Genomic DNA, 12,900 nt, shown 5'->3' with positions numbered 1-12,900 from the left:
AATAACTTACCCTAATTTGGCTGAACCTTGATTTTTTTTTTATGTGTGCATATGTATATATATAAAAATATACACTCACACATGCATATATATATATATTTATATAAGGCAATAACTACAGGCTCAGACTGTTTAACTGTTGCCAAGATCATTCCCTAATGTTTAAATATTGCACCGATAAAACAATAACAGAGATGTCAGCAGTATAATTAAAAAAGCAACATGATCTATGATCTATAAATAAAACTATGCAATCTCACAGCGTATACTATTGCAAATATTTCTGCATTTGTTTATATGGAGAAGGAACTGGAGTGGAAGCAATGAGATGAAAATCATGTTCTGAGTAGTCCCAGAAGGAATACCTCTGCTTGGTCAAATGGCAGCGGATTGCTTCTGGCATCCGTGGGAAGATGTCATTTGTGTCATCTCACAATGGCCTAGGCTGTTCTTTTATGCTTTACCATTATTTGTTCTCTTTTCTTCACGCTTCAGTAAATTCTGGCAGCATACCTTTTTTGGCTTGATTTTTGGAAGAGAGAGATGTGAACTAACAAATAGACCAACAATTATATTACGGGCGCATACAGACTTACAGAATAACAACTTGATACAGGATGAGCTGTTTCAGGGAGTTCGTGAGCACATATTTAGTATTCATCAGCGCATTTTTAGTATTAAAAACTTGTGTTAGCAGCCTTAATACTGTTCTGTGTTTTCATAAGGAAGAGTTCTTCACAGCTCTGTGCCAATTGTGCCTGGCAGTTTAAAACTGAACAATAATACTTGCAGCCAGGTAGTCAGGCTCACCTGTTACTCTGCAGTCATCTATGCATGTATGGAAGTGAAGGCTTCTGTTTTAGCAGCCCATACATTTGGTGTGTATTGCCTGCTCTTTGTATCACGAGTGTACTTTTTTTTTTAGATTTTGACAGAATTATTTTCTGGTTGGTCCATTAGGTGATGGTCCATCTCGTCGTGCTTTGTATCTCATCTTTGTCTTGACAAGATACCTAGAATTAGTTTTACTTCTCCAGAGGACTTACAGAGACCTGTCTGGCATGGCAATTGGGATGGGTTCACTGGATTCTGTGCAGGGTTCTTCACTTTTGCTTTCTCACAAGACTTTAGGGTGTTCAGCAAGGACCTGGGAGTGGGCATTTGTGTCAGCATGATTTTTTGCTTTTTGGACTGGGAAAATCAGATCTAAAATGAAAAACCGAAATCTCAAGCTTTTTTTATTTTTTTAAACATCAAAACTGATTTTTTGTTCTAGAAGAAGCAGTCAGGGGTTCTACAGTCATTGCAGCTATAGAATAAACAACATGTTTTTTTCATCTTTTCTTCCATTAATGCCACTGAAATGTCTGTATCATGATCACTTCCAAAATTTTTTGTTACTAATCCTCAACCCTTGGATTAAGGGCTGTGTTTTTTCGCAGTAGTCCCTCTGCCCAAATTTCTTTATGCTTTCCAAAATCAGTAAATAAGTATGGGTCCTTTTTTAGTGTGTTGTATGCCACACCTCTGCCTCCAGAACTGCCACTTCGGTTAATGTTACCAGAAGCTGGAGTGTTCTGCATTGGCGCATTGTATATGTGATGCGATGTGAATTGCAAACCAGGTATCACAGAAGGTGCCATCAAAGTAGCAGATACAGGATTTTTGACGTTTCAAGTTCCAGTTCAAATAGCGGCTTACTATTCCCCGTATGAAAAGATTTTAAAATATGTTTTTGCTTTCTTTTTCTTCAGAGTTTGCAGGTTATTTTTTTTCCATTTGATGGGCACCGTGAAAGTTGTTATGATTTTGCTCTGATACAGTCAGGGGAGCTAATCTGTTTGAATCTCAAAATAACATTTTTGTCCTCCAAGCGCTTTCGTAGTTACGCTCAATCGCTTTCTGTGAATATGTGAACAGTGATCCCACATAGCTCTTTATGGCTTTCTTGTCATAGGAGGTGAACATTTGTAACAGAATATGACATGAAAGCATATAAACTATTTCTCAATCATTATTAAGCCTGTTAGACTTAATGCTACGTGTGCTTCTTGGAAGTGTTTCTGTACTTTTCCAGAAGCTGGCTTTGACAATGTGATTTTAAAATATGCTTGTGTGTTTCTATAGTGAGTTCAGAGATACCCACTCCTGGACACATGAAAAAAATATCAAATAGATGTTTTGTTGAGGGTAAAAACTGTTTTCCAGGAGCTCTTTTTATTAAATCCTGAAAAGTTAGGTTATTAAAGCTTTAACGGTAGCCAGAGAGATACATCTTTAAAAAACAGAGAAGTTGTCCCAGTCTTTTCTGCCATTTGAAGGCAGAATTGTATTCCAAAGGAAATACACCTCGACATTTTTTCTAGTATTCAGACATCTTCAGAGCTTGAGGTAAAACAAGCCCTGTTTCCTCCCCGCTTTCCTCATTATTGTGCTGTACCTGATACACTGCAACATATCCACTGAGTTCCAGCAACGCTGGGAATTGACATCGTTCTGAACAGCTTTTGACAATGAACTTTCTTTGCTGGATCTAAAACATGCATAAAATGCCATAGATTTTCTTTTCGGTGGCACAGCCTTCCAGCCTCAGCCCTGCTGAACCCCTGGCACACACAGCCGGGCCCACGTGGGCGCCGTGCCCACCCTCCCCTCTGCAGGCACTGGGCAGAGGTCTTTGCTCAGCTGGTCACCGTCAACCTCAGGTCCCTTACAGTCTACATTTTGTTTTTATGTTTTCAGGTTTAGGAAAAAGTAGTTTCCTACAGAGAATATCGCGTTTCGTCCAGTGTCCCCTGCCAAAAATAACTCTTGTCCTGCTTTCATTAAGACTTTTGGACATTCAGACTGCTCACAGTTCCATGTTTCACATGAAAATTACAACCAGATACCAAAGCTCTCTCTGATGAGACAGCTGATTTCTGCCTCATAAAGCTGATCATGAAAATTGCATCTGCTTTGTGTTTTGACTATTTTTATTAAGATCTTTGTATTTTTAAAATGGAGGGTTTCCTTGATCCCTTTTCACTTTTGTTTTAAAGGTACCTGTGCTTGGGTTTTGTGTCTGATGGTTGCCCTGTTTGTTCTTTCACAGAAAATGTTTGTTAGAGTAAAGGCAAATAGAGCTCGAATAAGCATTGTAACAACAACAACAAAAAAAATTAGTTCATTTTGCAAGGTATTGCTACATAATTCTCACTTTGAAACCAGTCTGGGACTTGAAGTGGACAGGAGTAACCTTTACCAGCCCAACCTTGGCACTGGCTGTCTCTTCCTTCCTTCCATATTAGGTGGAAGACTATGCACTCCCACTCACAAAGAAGAGAACATAATTGTTTTCCTTCACACAGATACTCTCACAAAGCATTACAAAAATGACATTAACAGCATGCTGAAATGCAGCCACACGTGGGATTTTTTATCCTGACAATGAATTATCACTCTCTGCAGCAGGATGAAGACAATTTGCCTCCAGGTAGTGGTGAAAACCTTTAGGGAACCTTTAATAAAAGTCTTTAGAGAACCTTGAATGGCTACCTACAGCAGAGAGGATTTCTGGCTCGCTTCATCTGCAAGATTGATCTCTCTAGGTGTGTGCAGACATTGTCTAAAGCTATGCAGACCTCATTTTTCATACTTCAGCAAGTGCCATGCCTTCAAGAAATGTAAAATGATAGTTCCAAAGTCAGCATTTCATCTCAAACCTCATGCTACAATACCTCAGCTGTATCTTTTGCCTTCCACCTGTATTACTTGTCGTTTCAAACTGTGAATTGTGGAGGCTTCTGACGATGAGCAATGATGGAGAGTCTCTCCCTGTCTGCGCTTGGGACTGCGTTGGTTCAGTTGTTTCACCCAGTCTCTGCTGGATCCCTGAGGTTTTTTTCCAACCCAACAAAATTTAGCAAAATAAATTGTCTGTGGCAAGTAAGGGTTTGTCAAAGTAGCAGATTAGCATAAACTACCAAAATAGCAAATAATGCTGCTGACAAAACAGTTTGTCTTGAAAATTTATTCCATTTAAGTGCAGGAGGGTGCTTTTATTTACGGGGGGAGACATTTGTGGGGGTTTTTCAGCAGTAGGTGATTTGATTTCTTCTTTTTACTTACAAAGCAGTTTTCAGCATTGGAGACATTCATTTTACATTACTCAGAAGGGATGCCGATAGCTCAATAGCTAGTCTCTGAAATATGAAAGAATCAATACTCCTAAAGTCAGAAGTCTTTTTCCTTGCCATATGGACGCTTTGACTGCTTCTCACAAATGACTGTATTTTAACTCAAACCTCACTGCAAGAGGGATATTGAGTTGCTTGAGCATGTGCAGAGAAGGGCAATGAAGCTGGTGAAGAGACCAGAAAACAAAAGTTATGAGGAGTGGCTGAGGGAACTGGGGTTGTTTAGTCTGGAGAAGAGGAGGCTGAGGGGAGACCTCATCGCTCTCCACAACTACCTGAAAGGTTGCAGTGAGGAAGGTGTTGGTCTCTTTTCTCAGCTGACAAGGGATGGGATATGAGGAAACAGCATCAAGTTGTGCCAGGGGAGGTTTAAACTAGACATTAGGAAGAATTTCTTCATGGAAAAGGTGGTCAAGCATTGGAATGGGCTGCCCACAGAAGTGAGGGAGTCCCCGTGCCTGGAGGTATTAAAGAGACGTGTGGACATGGCACTAAGGGACATGGTTTAGTGCTGGGGCTCAGCAGGTCAAGTTGGTGGTGGAACTTGATGATCTTGAAGGCCTTTTCCAACCTAGTGGATTCTGTGATTCATTTTTCAAGCTTACAAATTTTACCTAAGGCACTCACTGCTCTGGGTCTGTCATTCTGAGGCATGAGGAACAGCAAAGACCATCACATTTGCATACTTGAGTGTTTTAGGTAAGGTTGCAGTGTGTCTGTGAGATATTTCTCTGAGCTTGAGATGGTTTCAGATCTCCCACCATTTGGGTAGTTAGAAACGATTGCTTCTGCAGAGCAGCAGGTATCACTGGGGCACCTACATGGGGAGAGGAATGTTCACCCCTCTCCATCTCTATTCTCTGCAGTACTTGCTGCTTCTAAGTTAGGATGAAGCCACCAGGAGCAGGCAGGAGGCGGTGATAATTAGTTAGGAGGTGTGAGAATGACATTGGAAGTGGGAACGACTGACACAGACTAGCAGACCACCAGAAAGCTTCAGAGTGTTCATGCTGTGTGATCCTCAACTGGAGTTCCCGTAGCTATTGAGAACATCATCTATCGTTTACCTCTCCTGCAGCATCTTGAGTTACTTTTGTCTTGCAAGGCAGGATTTACTGGGGAAACCAAAGGCACATCACAGAAAACGAAAATCTGAAAACCACCCTGGCTATTGTCTATAACTGAGGATTTTTTTTTCCTTCTCTCCTGTGGTAGAGGTGCATCACGTAATTGTTTAACCAGTTTGTCCTTTCAAATGAAGGAAATAACTGTACAGAAAAAAACAATGGGTTGAAGGTTTTAACACAGTTTGAAATGTGGTTGTCCTGACCTAAAATTAAGTCTGTTATAAGAGTCTATGATGTGTGGGTAGATTATGTTAGGTAATCTATACGCTATTCTTCAAGCTTGTGCGTGGTGTGCTGCAAATGAATGAATAATTTTTAAGTGGACGTGCTCCAAAAGAATTGGTGTGGCACCAAGTGGAAGCACAGTCATTATTCCTTGTGTTATCTAGAAATCCTGAACCGCTGATATAAATTTCCTTTTCCTGTTGTTTTGTTTTGCTATGAGAAGAGCTTGGCAGATCACTTCTTAAATGATGCATCCTCCATGGCTGTGATATGCTGATGCTCTAAGGTCCACAGTTTGTACTGGTTTATATGTGTCAGGTTTCTAAATAGAATTTATTAAGTTAGTTTCTTGCAAGGTCTTGCATTAAATGAGATCTAGTACTTGAAAGCATGCATTTTCTTGGTACAGTGGTGAAAGTTTGCTAGCAGTCTTTTATAGGGCATAAACTTAAAACAAGACTTTGACTTTAATTTAAAATGCAGAGTGATGTAGCTCCTGCATTTGATTGTGAAAGTTATGTTCAATTCTGTTTAAAGAAAATTGATAGTTAGTGGGAAATTGGGGGTAATGGAAGTATACATAGGATATTTTAAGAAACTGGTGTCCCTCTGTTGTATATGGCAGAGTAGCACATCTCAGGGGTTATGTCTTGCCCAAGAAGTGACGTTGTCTTCTGGAGCACTCCAGTCCTCATCTTCCTGCTGTTCCTTATGAGGTCCCATGAGGAAGACCCACTGCTCCCGCAGTGTCCAGGCACCCACACATCCCTCTGATAAGGCTACGGGAGTGCAGCCAGGTCTCATCCTCACATGGAATCAGTATCTGATCAGGCTAAGTGCTTGTACTGAGAACAGTAATGCTGTTTTTTCTCTTTGTGGTGAAGGCACTGTGAGATCAACACATTTCCCAAAATGTTGTTGATGGATACCAGCCTTAGTCTCCATTGTTCAAAGGCTACTGCCCTTGTCTAGATTTTTATCGGAAAAGACAATGAACAGGCTTAACTCTAAAAAGCTTTCCTGAAAAAGTACCTTACTGATTTTTCCTGGTTTTCCATTCATTCTGGTAATACTGCAGAGAGCAAAAGCAGATGCAGTAATAATGGATTGAAGGGGTTACATAGCGTGGTTTTGACAGACCAGGTTATCGTCCCTCATTGTTTAGTCAGCTGTCGAAGTTCTGATAATTGGTGCTATATGCCTATTTTGAGCTGCTATGGAAAACAGATAAGCTTTTGTTTTTCCTCTGATTTCCTTGCTTCTCCACTTTAAATTGCTTTATTTGACTACAAAAAAAATTGCATTAAAAGTAGTCAGATAAGCTTTCAGGCTCATCATGCAGTTTTGCTTTGAATAAATCGATACATTAAGGCAACTGTTCTGTGTTTCTGGTTGCTCCCATGGTTAAGTATGCTTTATGGTTGATTTGAAAGATATTTTAATTTGATTTTTTAAGACTCAGTAGGCTATTTTCTCTAGACTCATAGTGGGAAGAAAGGGTTAGTTCTTCTGTGTGTATTTATGTCCAGGGCTTTTCTCTGCTGAAGAGCCTAATGGATAGATGTAAAGTTCATGAAAGAATCATGACAAGACACTATAAGTAAAGCCGACATACTGCTGTGGAAGCACAGCAGCTCTCAAGGAACAGCTACGGCCTAGACTTGCAAATCATTACATGACTTTTTAGCCTCAATACCCATTTCCTCTTGATGACAGTAAAATGTAGTGTGCTTTCTTTAATGGGCACTTGACTATCTGTAGTGCTCCTGAACTATGTGCACAACTACTCAATGAAATGCTTATTGACAAATCAGATTAGATCAGCATAAACAGTGATACTGTCGCCACTGTATGTCCACCATAACATCTCAAAAGTTGAAAGCATTCTCCAAGAGGGAGCATCTATAACCCATATTATTTCCTAGAATCATCACAGAACCACAGAATTGCAGAATGGTGGAGGCTAGAAGGGACATCGGGATGTCATCTTGTCCAACCCACCTGCTTAAGCAGGGACACCTGGAGGAGATTACCCACATGACTTTTGAATATCTTCAAAGATGGTGACTCCACCACCTCTCTGGGCAAACAGCTTTAGTGCTTAGGTAGCCTCACAGTGAAAAAGTGTTCCTTGCATCATCTTTGTGGCCCTTCATTGGATTCTCTCCAGTGTGTCCATGCCTCTCTTGTACTGGTGGGCCCAGAAATGCAAAGTACTCCAGGTGTAGCCTCATCAGTGCTGAGTAGAGAGGAAGGATAACTTACCTCAATCTACTGGTGATACATTGACTAATGCAGCCGAGAATACCGTTAAGCTTTCTTTGTCACAAGGACACGTTGATGACTTATACTCAACTAGGGATCCACCAGGACCCCCAGGTCCTTTGCAACAAATCTGCTTTTCCAGCTGGATGCCCACCCAGCACATACAGGTGCCTGGGCTTGTTCCTTCCTAAGTGCACAACTTTGCAGTTTTTACTAGTTTTAACAAGTTCCTACCAGCATGTCATGGTCCCTCAGAGTGGCAGCACAACCCTTGGGTGTATCAGCCACTCCTTCCAAGCTCTCATCATTTCTGAAGAGCTGAGAGAGCAGACACCAACTGATAACTTCAGTTCTCTGTATAATTTATGTTGTTACAGATGAGAAAATATCTAGGTTGTGGAATTCCTGTGTGATTTTACAAATCAATTTTGCTAATCAGTTAAGTTGCTTCAAGGAAAGAGGCTGCATTCCTCTCAAGATAATATGCCAAAGGATGAAAATATTTTTGTTGTGTGTAGTCACTTCTAACCAACATTATGTATTGCTTTTATTTTGATGTCTATCAGGATGCAGGAAGTCAACAAATAGGCTTTTTGCTTGGAAGCTGTGGAGTTACTGTGGCCTTGACTAGTGATGCATGCCATAAAGGACTGCCTAAGAGCCCCACAGGGGAGATACCACAGTTTAAAGGTAAGCTGACCCTTGGTTATGGTGGATTTCACACACATAATTTACCATGACACTAGTCGTAGTATTTGTTTACTTGTAGTGGGTAAGATTAAATGTTAGATTCAACTGAGGGGTCTCAAGAACCCTGACAGAACAGAGAACAGGTGCCTCAGGAGCTGTCAGGATGCTGTTGCCCCAGCTGTGTATTCATGGGTCACTGTTAGACATTGCTGCTCCCCATTTCCAGCTGCCAAAGGGTGCAATCTGCTTCACAGCCAGCTCAGCTGGGCTACTGAAGTTGTCTTCACTTGCAAACTATGTTAAGCCAACAGATTTTGGCCTTCAGATGATTCAGTCCTATAGCTAAGAGGTATAGGACTGAATACTAAGAGGAAAGAGGACGGTAACCTCTGATAGGAGTGTGGTAATGAACTATTTGGGTCAATAACAGCTCAAACTGCACAGCCATTTCTTCAGGGATTGGCTGAGAAGGCCTCACTACTTGATAGCTGTGTTCACAAGGTAGTTTTGGAAAATCTTTTTTCTCACGCTACGCTGAGGTTTAGAAGCAGCGATGTTTAGATAATGGTGACACAGGCATTTGGGAAAAAACTTTGGCAGAGAAGAATTTTGTCATGTCTTATCCGGCAGAAGCTCAACTAAAGCTTTCTTTTCTTTGTCACTGTATCTCAGGCTGGCCAAAGCTGCTGTGGTTTGTCACTGAGTCTAAACATCTCTCCAAGCCTCCTCGTGACTGGTTCCCACATATCAAGGATGCAAACAATGACACTGCTTACATTGAGGTGAGTTAATAAAGATGCATCTTCTCTTTGAATCATTGCATGTGGCACTTCTGGATTAGGTAAACATAATTATTCATTTGCTGCTCACAGAAGCAAAGAACATCCTGTTTTAGCTTATTAATAAGTAATATTTTCTAATAATTATACTGTATATTGATTTCAGAAAAAATAATGGAATGTTAAATTGTATTTTGGGGGTTTCTAACATTGATGGTTTTAAGTCATCTACATTGCTGTTGTAATACTACATTAAATTTGCCTTGACCAAACTAGGTCTCATTCACAGTGTGGGCTTGCCCACTAGCCTTGAGATGGATCGACAGCAAGTTTGACAATGAAGCTCCCGTTCTCATATCACAGCCTTTAGACCCTTTGAAAGAGAAAGAACTTCTTGTTCAAAAGCTTGTCTGTCACTTACTGCTTTGTGAGTCACACTACCCCCAAAAGACCAGCATCAGGAAGGGAAAATTAGCAATGCTGTTAGGTTTAATTTTTCTCTTTTATTATTTTTCCTTTTTTTTCCTCCCACTTCTATGTAGACACAAATGCCTTGAATTCAGTGATGGTAGTACTGAATTTAAATGATTATTCAAAGGGAAAAAGTTCAAGTGAATGGAGCAAAGATATTTCCTGTATTTGCACAGTCAGAACACTGGGCTAGAGAACAGAAATAACTCCATTTTCAATCTTGCTGATTATCTTCATCATGGAGAAAGATAAATGTTTAATTTACTTTAATTGCCACTGATAGTTTTCAAACTCTTGCATAAAATTGCAAAAATTACCATGATCATCAGCAGTGATCTCCTACCGCTTTTTTATTCTATTTTCTCATGACTCTCATATTCTTGCAGTCAAAGAGCTTGTGTCTTTCAGGGTGTATTCATACAGATTATCATAACAGCACCCAGCAGTGGTTCTACAATCAGCTCATCCCATGCCTTACATGACACAGAATGGATAAGTTCAGATTTACTAGTTGACCTATAAAATCTAATGTGAACACTGAGCAGACTGAGATAGGTTATTCTCTGCTAAATCTAGCCAGCCCTTTAGTTGTTAACATGGTCAGCATTCTTAGAATTATTTTTTCCACAATGCCAGTATTTAAACAAGAGATGGATTTCTGTTATTGAGCCTGAGAAGCTTCAGCCAAGAAGGGACATCCCATCTTAAAAAAGCTTCCCAATCTTCTCAGTACTGCTGCCTTCTTAAAATCGTCATTGAACGTGTCCAGCATTCACCTACATAGGAAACACTGTAAACTATTAAATAACGGAAATAGGGCATCCATTGCATTTGGGCTTTCTCTGCTTGATTCTCTGTAGTACAAAACATGTAAAGATGGAAGTGTGCTTGGGGTGACTGTGACAAGGATTGCGCTGCTGACACACTGCCAAGCTCTGACCCAGGCATGTGGATACACAGAAGGTATGGAGTACACTTCCCTTGTTACATCCTTAAAATCAAGTGTGAATTTTTGTGTGAATTTATTTCTCACCTTGTGCTTCTGTCTTATGTTTTACATAGATCTGTGTTAAAAGCTTCTAGATTAAAAAATAGTGGTTTTTTTTTTCACCAATTTTCGAAAAAACACTTTTAAAATATCTTTCTAAGAGGTACCAAAGAGAAGACAAATAATGTCCTAGCCAAAACAAATCCTGCACTGGAGACTTACTATGAAAGTTAAGCTTTGAGGTCATCAGTCATGTTACACTGAAGCTTACTCTATTTCCTTCCTTTGAGTGGGTTTGCCTTGAGTCAATGCCATGTTCTAAAACATAAACTCTGTTTTGTTTTTATTGGACAGCTGAAACAATTGTGAATGTATTAGATTTCAAGAAGGATGTTGGTTTATGGCATGGGATTCTTACGGTAAGTATGGTTTTTATTTTGTGTGAATATTTGAAAATAAACTAACCTAATATGCTTATTACTATCACAAACTGAGATGTCCTACAGTTTCTTCTAATATATTCTTTCTGCTTGGAAAGCAAAAAATGTATGACTTAAACCCACAATCCTCTGCTAGTGCTCTTCCCCTGAATGAGTACGGTGAAGATGTCAGAGTTTTTATTCCTCATATCAAGTACTCTGGAACCATTTGTACTACCTCATCCTGATCTTACAGGTGCACGTTTCTGAGATCAGACTTTGTAGGAGAAACAAATGAAAAGCATTACTACTTGCCTGTGGAAGAATATGGTCCAATGGCATAGCTATATGGCTACTGACTAGCTTCTCTATCAAAACTTCCACCACCAAGGGCTTTGGCTAACAGTAAAGCATTTCTGATACTTTAAGTTGCATAAATTGTCTCCTTGCTGTTTGATTGTCTTCGTCAATTGACATAGGAGACAATTTCTGCTTTAAAAACTGCTTCCAAAGGATCTGCTGCAGTTGATATAAGACAGAATGCTATTTGCTGATTAAGAACAGTGTCAAGTTTTGAAGGGTCACTGTTTGGGAGTCCCAGGATGTACAGGTCATACATGCTATGTTTCCCAGGGAGCTGATACACTTCTCCCATTCAATGTTAAACCGCGTCTAGCATCAGTAAAAACACTTCTAAAGAAGGAGCAGCCTATAAGCCTTAATGTCCATAAATATCTCATGGTAAAAAACTTTTATCGTTGATGTTGAAAGCCAGCATCTAATAGAGCTTTTTTATGCCTTCCTTTGCTATTAACCTTCCTATGAGGTTCATTTTTTTTCCTTGACTTGCTTGTAAGTATTTTTCCTGTACCTAAACTTATGGCAGACTAAATGGAGAACTATCATTTGTGGTTCTACAACCATTTGGATGACTAACCCAGTGGGACACTTACCTGTGTCAGGAACAATTTTCTTAAACCTAAACTTAAAAAACTTAAAACTTAAACCTAAATACACCATTTGTTATTTAACCCAAGCTGCTTTGTTGCTATCAGGAGATGCTTCTGAATGGTAACAGAAGCAATACAGCACCTCATTTGCAGGCTGTTTTGCTTAGTAGTAACCCATGAGAAATTGCTAAAGCAATTGACTGCCTGAAACTAGGAGATCTGTTTGCTGTCATTGGCTTCCCTCAGCTTCTTTTTTCTAAAAATCCTGCAACTTCTCATAACCTTGTTGAAAACACTTGAATTGACCTACCTGAAGCAGGATTATAAAAAAAAAAAAGTTAATTCTATAAAATAAATCAGTCCGTGCTTAACCTATGACTCCAGTTTCTCTGTCTATTCTCTTTTCAATATATATTTTTTTACCACTACCATTAGCCACTAGCATTTTTTCAGTCTTCATAGAGATGGACTTTTTTAGGCAGATATATTGAGAAAAGAGTCTTCGTATGTACTGAAGTGTAGCAGGCCTGGGGGTAATACTAACCTACGCAGCAAACATGCAGGCATTGTTCATCCAGCAGATGCACATCTTTTTTAACGCTTTCTGTTGTTTTTCCATTTAAAGTGAATTGCTTAAGAAGAAAACCTGTGTGTTTTTTTTTTTCAGTAGTGCTTAAGTCTAAATCCATAATCATTAATTAAAACATTAGAAAATGGTGATTCCATTTCATCTTAATGTAGATACCTAAACAGGGATCAATAAATGCTAGCACTAACAATAAAACAAGCATAGAGAGACTATCATAGA

The 12,900-nt window shown here is 39.6% G+C and overlaps 1 protein-coding gene across 5 annotated transcripts in view; it reads left to right on the top strand.

Moving 5' to 3' along the window:
• Positions 1-12,900, top strand: part of DIP2C (disco interacting protein 2 homolog C) — a 307,964-nt gene that overhangs the window by 220,249 nt on the left and 74,815 nt on the right. For all 5 annotated transcript variants that reach the window (XM_032181494.1, XM_032181493.1, XM_032181496.1 and 2 more), the window contains 4 exons: positions 8,362-8,485; positions 9,158-9,267; positions 10,596-10,698; positions 11,078-11,142. In XM_032181494.1, coding sequence (XP_032037385.1) covers positions 8,362-8,485; positions 9,158-9,267; positions 10,596-10,698; positions 11,078-11,142 — 402 coding nt within the window. The remainder of the gene's footprint in view (positions 1-8,361; positions 8,486-9,157; positions 9,268-10,595; positions 10,699-11,077; positions 11,143-12,900) is intronic.

The sequence above is a fragment of the Aythya fuligula genome, chromosome 2, assembly GCF_009819795.1.
Source record: "Aythya fuligula isolate bAytFul2 chromosome 2, bAytFul2.pri, whole genome shotgun sequence".
Classification (NCBI taxonomy): Eukaryota; Metazoa; Chordata; class Aves; order Anseriformes; family Anatidae; genus Aythya; species Aythya fuligula.
Note: the sequence above shows the minus strand (reverse complement) of the source record. Positions and strands in the feature narration are given on the sequence as shown.